General features: G+C 54.1%; 1 protein-coding gene across 1 annotated transcript in view; it reads left to right on the plus strand.

Moving 5' to 3' along the window:
- Nucleotides 1–7115, plus strand: part of DSCAML1 (DS cell adhesion molecule like 1) — a 344526-nt gene extending 337411 nt beyond the window's left edge. The window contains 7 exon segments of the mRNA XM_025465371.3: nucleotides 155–310; nucleotides 2192–2222; nucleotides 2352–2470; nucleotides 2758–2910; nucleotides 3316–3510; nucleotides 4007–4318; nucleotides 6055–7115. Of these exon segments, the coding sequence (XP_025321156.1) occupies nucleotides 155–310; nucleotides 2192–2222; nucleotides 2352–2470; nucleotides 2758–2910; nucleotides 3316–3510; nucleotides 4007–4318; nucleotides 6055–6530 (1442 nt within the window). The 3' untranslated portion in view covers nucleotides 6531–7115.
- The last annotated feature ends 2031 nt before the right edge of the window (nucleotides 7116–9146 follow it).

Genomic DNA, 9146 nt, shown 5'->3' on the forward strand with positions numbered 1-9146 from the left:
AAGTAAAGTGGGAGGATTGGGGCTTTGTGCCAAGAAGTGGAGGTCAGAATGAATCCAAGAGCAGCAAGAGAGGTTCAAAGGTGACCCCACCCAGGGGACTCTGAACAGACCTTACTCATAAGGGACATCCAACTCCTTTCCTCACCCCATTCAGGTACCATCCCTCCCATCAAGTCTGCTCAAGGTGAGGGAGATGATGTGAAGAAGCTGTTCACCATCGGCTGCCCGGTCATCCTGGCCACCCTGGGGGTGGCACTGCTCTTCATCGTTCGCAAGAAGAGGAAGGAAAAGCGGCTGAAGCGTCTCCGAGGTAGGCGAGTTTCCTACAGGCTTCGAGGGAGGGAGTATTGACCCTCAGCCACACTGGCCACCTTTCATTGGCTTGTGGCATCATCTGGACAAGAGAGAGTGCCTGTGTCCCATTGAAGGGAGGGCTGCTTCTCCAACCTTCTGAATCTTTAGCTCTCAGTGCTTCCTCCTCTGTGCCTGACCCAAGACTTTGTTCCTGACCTAACGAGGGCTGAATTTTAGAGGTACACACTGGTAAAGCAATATTGGTTAAAATATTGAAACATTTCCATGTTATTTGTTTGGTAAATAATTGTTACTCCCTTCTACCCTGGATGCTCCTTCTCTTTCACAGGATCCCTGAGATTCTTCTAGGGGCTGGTCACTAAAGCATAGACCTGCAAGTGGTCTCTAGGACCTTGCTCAGTTCTGACTGTGTGGCTTCTATGACATGTCAGATGTTAAATATTTTGAATATCACCCTCTCCCAATCTACAATACCATAGACTGGCATGACTGGGTCATAGACTACCATAGACTGGGTCTTCCTTCGCTTGATTTTCCCAGGGACTAGTGCAGTGTCTGGCACCTAGTAGTTGCTTAACAGATGCTCATTCACTCATTTGGATACCATTTATTGAACATCTACTGTATTGTAGATACTGCCGGACATTGGAGATACAAAGATGAATGAAGAAGGAACAGTCCATAGTCTTGTGAAACATAGTCTAGTCCTCATAGAATTCATGGTTTAATGTGAGAAGCCAGAGTACAGTCGTAGCACAGAAGAGGGGATTAGTAACACTACCTAGAGTGTTTAGGAGTTGGTGGATGAATCGTTGGATGATTGGAAGGATGACTGGATGGTTGGATGGAAGGATGATTGGATGCATGGCTAAATGAATGGTTGGATGGATAGGTGGTTGGATGGATAGGTAGATGGAGGAGTGGTGGATGGATGGACAGACAGATGGATGATTAGTTAGGTGGATTGATGGTTGAATGGATTAATGGTTGGGCCGATGGGTAGATGGATGGATGCATGCATATTTGAATGGATGGATAATAGATGATTGTATGAAAGATTGGGTAGATGGATGAATAGTTGAATGGCTGGATAGTTGAATGGGTGGATGCTGGATGAATGACCGGATGGGTCGGGGGAGAAGTGAATAGATTGACAGATATATGGATCAATGATGGATGGATGGGTGAGTCAATGGTTGGATACATACATGCAACTAGATTCATTCTGACAGATCATTCTTATGATTCTCATTCTCATCAGAGGTCTAATACATTAACTAGATCCTTGCTGCCTTTTTTTTTTTTTTTTTTTTTTTTTGTCAATTCCTAACCTGAGATCCTGATCCTATTCAAGGCCTCTCTGGAGACAAAGCAGGGACCCCCAAATTCATCCATGACTTTTTAGGGACAGATACCCAAGAGGAAGAAATAAAGCCTCTTGGTTGATAGTCATCTGAGGATGCCCATTGACCACTTCTACTGAATCCTCCACTCTCTTCTCTTCTCAGAAGATAACTGAGGATAGACCCTCCACTGGTACCCATTCCCAGCCTGCTATGACGTCTTGTTTAATTAGAGTCAATTCAGGAAACAGATGGAGCACTTTATATACCCTCTCCTCTGGGAAGGACCTCCCTATTAGATAAAAATCTGAGGAAAGAAAAACAGACCTGAGCCAAATCTTGTGTCAGCAGCAGCCAGAGCTTATCCTATGTTAGACTATTTTAGAGGGCCTTTCATTTCTCCCTCTTCTTCCCAGGAGACCAGCCCCAGTCCCAGTCTAGGAAATTCTCCCACCTTGTTCCCTATGCCTCTTCCAGTTTGCATCCCGCTCAGACGCCATTCTCACCCAGTCCCTCTCTCTACTGTTTTGCAGATGCAAAGAGTCTTGCAGAAATGTTGATAAGGTAGGTGTCACATCACTGTTTCCTCCCTTGCAGAGGACAGGCTTCTAGGACCCCCACTGTCCTGCAACACCCTCTCCCCCAGCCTCTTGTGGCTACTGAGTCACCCGCCTCTGACCCTTCTCCCCACAGCAAGAACAACCGAAGTTTTGACACCCCTGTGAAGGGGCCACCCCAAGGCCCGCGGCTACACATTGACATTCCCAGGGTCCAGCTGCTCATCGAGGACAAGGAGGGCATCAAGCAGCTGGGTGAGTGACAGGTGCCACAAGTTCCCTGTCCTAGTCTTCCTCAGGCCACAGCCCACAAAGGGCAGCCCCCAGCCCTTACAGCAGTGCCCAGGGGTCTAGCAGCAGCTGCATTCACAACTCAGCAACCTCAGAACTCACCAAAGCTTCTCTTGAGGGCTGAGCTTCCTCCTTTGTCTCACTGCAAGAATTATTCTGTCCTTTCTGCATCTCAACATTGAATAAAGACAAAAAAGAAATTCGGGAAGTCCAAAGAGAAGGACTCCTACCCATTGTCCTTCTTCCCCCAGGAGATGACAAAGCCACCATCCCCGTGACGGATGCTGAGTTCAGCCAAGCTGTCAACCCGCAGAGTTTCTGCACTGGTGTCTCCTTGCACCACCCAGCCCTCATCCAGAGCACAGGACCCCTCATCGACATGTCTGACATCCGGCCAGGCACCAGTATGCCTTATCCCCAGGGAGACATACCCCCTCCCAAACAGGGTGTTCTGGGCACAGCATGGGACACAGGTGAAAAAAGATAGGGGGTGGAATGGGAGGCTCAGAGCAGCATGGAAGAATGGAGGCAGCAGGACAGGGCGTGACATTCTTCCCCAAGCCAAAGGAAAAGATGGGGTGGGTGCAGAGGACTAGGATGCCACCCACTGCCCCCACACCTCACCACTGTTGCTCTTCTCCTCCGGGGCCAGCTGTGTGGTCAGGAAAGGCAGCATGCCCAGCATCCCCCAGGGAGCTTCTGTGGCTGTCTCTGCCTCCTCCCTTGCTCCCCACTGCCCTTCTGGTAAGTGCCAGCTGCCCGAGGCTGAGTGCCCTCTGGAGGCACTAGCTCTTGCTTCCTCTGGGCAGATCCAGTGTCCAGGAAGAACGTGAAGTCAGCCCACAGCACCCGGAACCGGTACTCAAGCCAGTGGACTCTGACCAAGTGCCAGGCCTCCACACCTGCCCGCACCCTCACCTCTGACTGGCGCACCGTGGGATCCCAGCACGGTGTCACTGTCACTGAGAGTGACAGCTACAGTGCCAGCCTCTCCCAGGATACAGGTGAGCCCAAGGCGTGGCCTGCAGGCGTGCTCTCTCTCCTCCAGCTCCCCCACCAGCCAGCTCCCCCTCCCACATTCCCAGTCCCACCCACCAGCTCGTGGAGTCCAGGGCACAAGTCACTCTCGCTTCCAGCCGGCCACTGACTTACGTGCAGCTGGCACAGAAACACTTGAGCTCGCCAAGCTCTGCTTAGTCAAGGATTTCATTTTGCTGTCCCAAGAGAGGTCAGAGAAAATGGTACACGTGATGTTTGTTGGAGAAGGAGTGGAGTGTTCCAGGGGGTGGGTGCCCATTTCCAAGAATGGAAAATCTTCTGCCCTTGACTCAACAAAGACCCCCCTTCTGTCACCACGGCTGCCTTCCCAGGGGCAGAGCGGGGTCTGCGGAGATGACTGCCGGGCTCAAGGGTAGGGGAACTGGTCAGGCTGGTCAGAGGAGACCCTCCTCCCGACAACCCCCTCATTTCCTCCTAACTCCGGGCCTTCCGTGTCTCCAGACAAAGGACGGAACAGCATGGTGTCCACCGAGAGCGCCTCTTCCACCTACGAGGAGCTGGCGCGGGCCTATGAGCACGCCAAGCTGGAGGAGCAGCTACAGCACGCCAAGTTCGAGATCACCGAGTGCTTCATCTCGGACAGCTCCTCCGACCAGATGACCACGGGCACCAACGAGAATGCGGACAGCATGACGTCCATGAGCACGCCCTCGGAGCCCGGCATTTGTCGCTTCACTGCCTCCCCGCCCAAGCCCCAGGATGCCGACCGAGGCAAGAACGTGGCTGTGCCCATCCCGCACCGGGCCAGCAAGAGTGAGTGCTTGGCCCACCTCCCCCGCTGCAGCCCCGGCCTTCGGGCACTGGGGCCGGCCGGCCCGGCTGGGCTCCTTGGGGGGCGGGCAGCACAGAGCAAGTACTCGGGAGATCAGGGTCCATATCCTGGCTCAGCCTCTTCACACGTCCAGTCAGCCCCTCTGCCTTCATCTTCTCCTTGGTAAAATGCAAATGGCAGCACATACTCTGCGTTGTCGTAGTAAGCACTAGAAAGGCTGTACGTGCCTGACACGTAGCAGGGTCACAGGACGTAGTGGTCATTCCCTTACTCTGCAGCTATGTCAGTAGTGAGGGGCAGCCGTTAGGGGGGTCTGCTGCCCAATGGCCATCGGTCTCAGTGCCAATTCAAAATTGTCCCAGACCCAAAGGAGCAATCCTGGCAGCTCAGCCCCAGGGGTACCAAACCTCATGAGGGCAGTGACCTCGCCTGACTGGGAACCATGTGACCCCAGGAGCCTGGCCAGAGCATATGCCCTTCAGGGTTGGTGGGGCAGCTGTATGATACCCAGAGGGCGTGTGAGGTTCCATCTGCAGACCCTGGAACCACACCCTGGAACCACACCTGTCATGTCACACCATGCAGGGTCTAGTCTGCTGGCTACTGGCCTTGCTAAGTGGCCGTGCTAATCAGGGCACTCAGGTCATCTAGAGAAGAGCCCAGGGTGACAAAGTACAAGGTCTCTGGAGATCAGCAGCCCTGAATGGCATCCCTGCCCCCCTTCTAGCTGGGTGAATTGGGGCAAATTACTTAATCTCTCTGAAGCTCAGTTTTCTCACTTGGAAAATGTAGGCAGATTTGGGGGGGGAGGGTAAGATTTTTTATTTATTCATTCCTGAGAGACACAGAAAGAGGCAGAGACATGGGCAGAGGGAGAAGCAAGCTCCTTGCAGGGAGCCCAATGCAGGACTCGATCCCAGGACCCTGGGATCAGGACCTGAGCCAAATGCAGACACTCAACCACTGAGCCACCCAGGCACTCTTGTAGGCAGGTATTCACCTATCCAGGGGGCTGCAAGGACTAAATGAGATCGTGTAAAGAAAGATCCTAACACAGTCAATAGGTTAGAGGCACATTTACAGGCAAGGATGCTCACAGAGCCCAGGGATCAGGACATGGAGATCCTAAAAGCCTGTCATATGGAGGCGGTTTAAGAAATCAGGAACATACCACCTGGAAAAAAGGAGAGGGATGAGGAAATACAGCTGACGTCAGACATCTGGAAGGCTGCTGTGGGAAAGGCAGTGAAGGGTGGCGGGAGCGCTTGCTGTGTGGGTCCTCGGAAGGCTCAACGTGGGGCGTGACGAGCATCCCCTCCTCGGGGTAAAGAAAACTTTTCTAACGGCCAGAGCTCTTAGGAAGTCATGTTTTCAGAAATGAAAACAACTGTCCACCAGCTGAAGCTGACCAGCCCAAATCGGTCATTCAGCAATAAGTATCAATTTATTGAATCACTGCCATGTGTGCCCGCCACCGTGTTGCGGCCCTTCCCCTGCTTTATCTCATCCGGTACTCACAGTAACCCCGTAGGGAAATGTGACGCTCTGCAGGCTCAGAGATCTGGTCAAGTAATTGATCTTTTCTGGACTCTTCCCTGCCTAGCTCGTACAGGGACTCCTAGGTCAGATCAGGGAAGAGCTTGGGGAGTCGGGTAGGATGGACAAGCTGGTTCCCAGAGGCCCCTGCCTCCAACGTTTTCTGCTTCTGTGATTCCAGGTGACTACTGTAACCTGCCCCTGTATGCCAAGTCGGAGGCCTTCTTCCGAAAGGCAGACGGCCGTGAGCCCTGTCCCGTGGTCCCACCCCGAGAGGCTTCCATCCGGAACCTGGCTCGAACCTACCACACCCAGGCTCGCCACCTGACCTTGGACCCTGCCAGCAAGCCCTTGGGCCTCCCGCATCCAGGGGCCCCTGCTGCCGCCTCCACAGCCACTTTACCTCAGAGGACTCTGGCCATGCCAGCACCCCCAGCCGGCACGGCCCCCCCGGCTCCCGGCCCGGCCCCTGCCGAGCCCCCTGCCGCCCCCAGTGCTGCCCCTCCGGCCCCCAGCACCGAGCCTCCGCGGGCCGGGGGCCCACACACCAAAATGGGGGGTTCCAGGGACTCGCTTCTCGAGATGAGCACATCGGGGGTGGGGAGGTCTCAGAAGCAGGGGGCGGGGGCCTACTCCAAATCCTATACCCTGGTGTAGGGGGCACGGCGAGAAAAGCAGCCCTACGCTCGGACCCGTCTGCACCTCCGGCCCTCACACACCAACTTGGCTGTTTTCCTGCATTATTTATATTAAACTGACAGACAAAAACCAACCAACAACGAAAAGAAACCGCCCCGCCCCCCCAAGTCATGAACACTTGTACATAGAACTCTTTTGTACAAATGAAACTATTTTCTTCTCCATGAAGCCAGGGCACAAAGAATTTGACAGTACAAATCAACCCCCACCCAACCCCCCGGCCCCACAAAATACGCGTGGAGAGATATATATACATATATAGGGAGACAGGCACACAGCGACAAGCTATATATCTATATATTTCTCTCACCTTATTTTGAGACAGAGGCAGGAAGATTCAGCAACTTTTCCCTCCTACTCACTCACCCTCCCTTCAGTCTAGGTGGTTTTGACAAAGACCAAAATCCCGACTCAGAGACACTGCATGCGATTTTACTGTTCCAAGAAAACCAGGAGTTGCTTCAATTTGCAGATGCTTATGTGTTAATACCTTTTTCTATGAAAAAAAACCCAGCGCCGTGTGCAATAAAGGTTATGTTTCTACATGGTAGCTTTTTTCCCATCTGGCAAGGGCCAGTGGGGAGGGCGGGTGGAAAGGAAAGTCCCCTCTACCTGGCCCCTTTATCTCTCCTGGAGACACTTTGAGAAGTTCCGGCTTTAGCTCAGCAGGTTAAACTTTTTTAAAGGCTTTCAATTAGCCAACTGCATCCTTGAGTACCTGTTGTGTTTGCAGACCTGGGCTGGCCTCTCAAGGGGGCCAGCTGTGTGAATTTGAGCAAGCTCCTGAGCCCCTCTGGACCAGCTTATCTCTAAAATGGGGCAACCTTGCTGAGAGCTCTGGGGAGCCTGGTCTGGGGGATATGGGGACAGGTGTCTGCTGACTTTTCTCCTCCGGGAGAACACAGGGTAGCCCAAGAAGCAAAGCGAGGCAAGCCACAAGTATGCACTTAAGTTCTGTAAGAGGTACCTACAAACTGGGAAGGGGAGAGATTCTATAAGCCCTGGGGCTCCAGCCAGATCCTGAAATTCTGGGCTGAACTTTAGGGCATGGTGAGGCCAAGGAGAAGGAGTGAGGTCATCAGAGGCTGGAAAGGTGAAAGGGGCTCATGGAGGAGGGAAATGGAACTGCACCACAAGAGAATCAGGCCAGCAGGCACACTAGGTACCTCGCCTGGTTTGGAAGGAGCTGGCAATCCGGTGGCCAGGTGGAAGGAAACGTGCACTCATGCAGGTGGCAGGGGGGCCGTATCTGATGAAAGGCATGAGAGGCTGGGTGGGCCGGGCCTCCAAGGACAGTGAAGGTTTGAGTAGACAGAGGAGAAGGAGAGACCAGAGGTCACAGTCTCCCTCCTCCCTCCACCAGGGCCGGAGCCCCGGGGTGAAAAGCACATGCACCGAAGAAGTACAAAGGGGGGGTCAGTGCCTCAGGTCGAGGCTGAGTTGTGGATCGGGAATCTGGAAGGAAGGTGAGTCTGGGGCCTGCTGTCCTCTGGAAGCAGAGAGGAGGTACTGGGAAGGGGACCGGAGTGCTGGAGAGGGAGGGAGGGGTTTGTGCAGGTTGCCGGTGGGCTGTCCCTGTCCCTCTGGGCCACAGCGAGGTCCTGCCTGGGAGGCATGACCTTTAATAGAAACACTTTCCAAAAAGTGACTCGTTCCTCATACACAACCTTAGCACCCAGGGAATCTGGGAGACAGAGGAGCCCGGCCCGTGAGTGTCTCCAGTGCAAGGTAAGGGGATAGCCATCGCGAGAGGGAAGGGGGCAGAGGCCTGTGCTCCTAGGTGACTTCTGGCCTGAGGGGAAACTCCATCTCAGCCCCCCACCCCCGCTCAGGATCCAGCTGGGAGAACCGGCTAACAGCGGTAATGAGACTAGTGAGAAGGGCCAGGCACCTGCTGACTGCCCAGCCCCTTCCACTGGCGGGAAGACAGGGCTCCTCCAGGGCTGCGTGTGCCATCTGCAGGTCACCTCCCAAACTGCAAGCACGACGATCCAGTCCTTTCTAGAACTTGGTTCTAGAACCCTCCACTGGACACCAGGAAACACGAATCAGACCCAGTTGGACCAGCATGAGAGGATGAACAGGTCCCCAGAGGCTGGAGTAGAACGGAGCCACCTGCCTGAGGTTGCAGAGGGGAGCCCAATCATGACAGTACATTGCAGAGCCCTGTGCTGTGTGCCAGGCCCTGAGCAAAGCACTTTCCTCGCGTTGGCCCGTGTGACCTCACTGCAGCCCCGGGAGGCGGGTGTCATAGGCTCCATCTGCCCTGTAAGGTGGTTGGCACTCTGGGGAATTAAGTAACTCATCCAGGGTTAGAGGAACAGGAAGTGGTGAATTCTGATCCTTAACCACAGAACCATACTGCCCCGTGGTGTTCTGCTGCTCGGAGACTGAGTTTCAGTTCGGCCCCTAAGACAGGTGAGGCATCTGCTGGGACCAGGGACCAGCTATCCTTACTGTCCCGAGGCAGTCGGTGTGGGAGCGTGAGTGACCCCGAGAGGTGAGCGGTCGCTGGGCTGGATGGAATGGGGAGCCTGATGTACTTCATTCTGCTGAGAGGCCGTGATGGGAGGG

This window comes from Canis lupus, chromosome 5 (assembly GCF_003254725.2).
Source record: "Canis lupus dingo isolate Sandy chromosome 5, ASM325472v2, whole genome shotgun sequence".
In the NCBI taxonomy this organism is placed as follows: domain Eukaryota; kingdom Metazoa; phylum Chordata; class Mammalia; order Carnivora; family Canidae; genus Canis; species Canis lupus.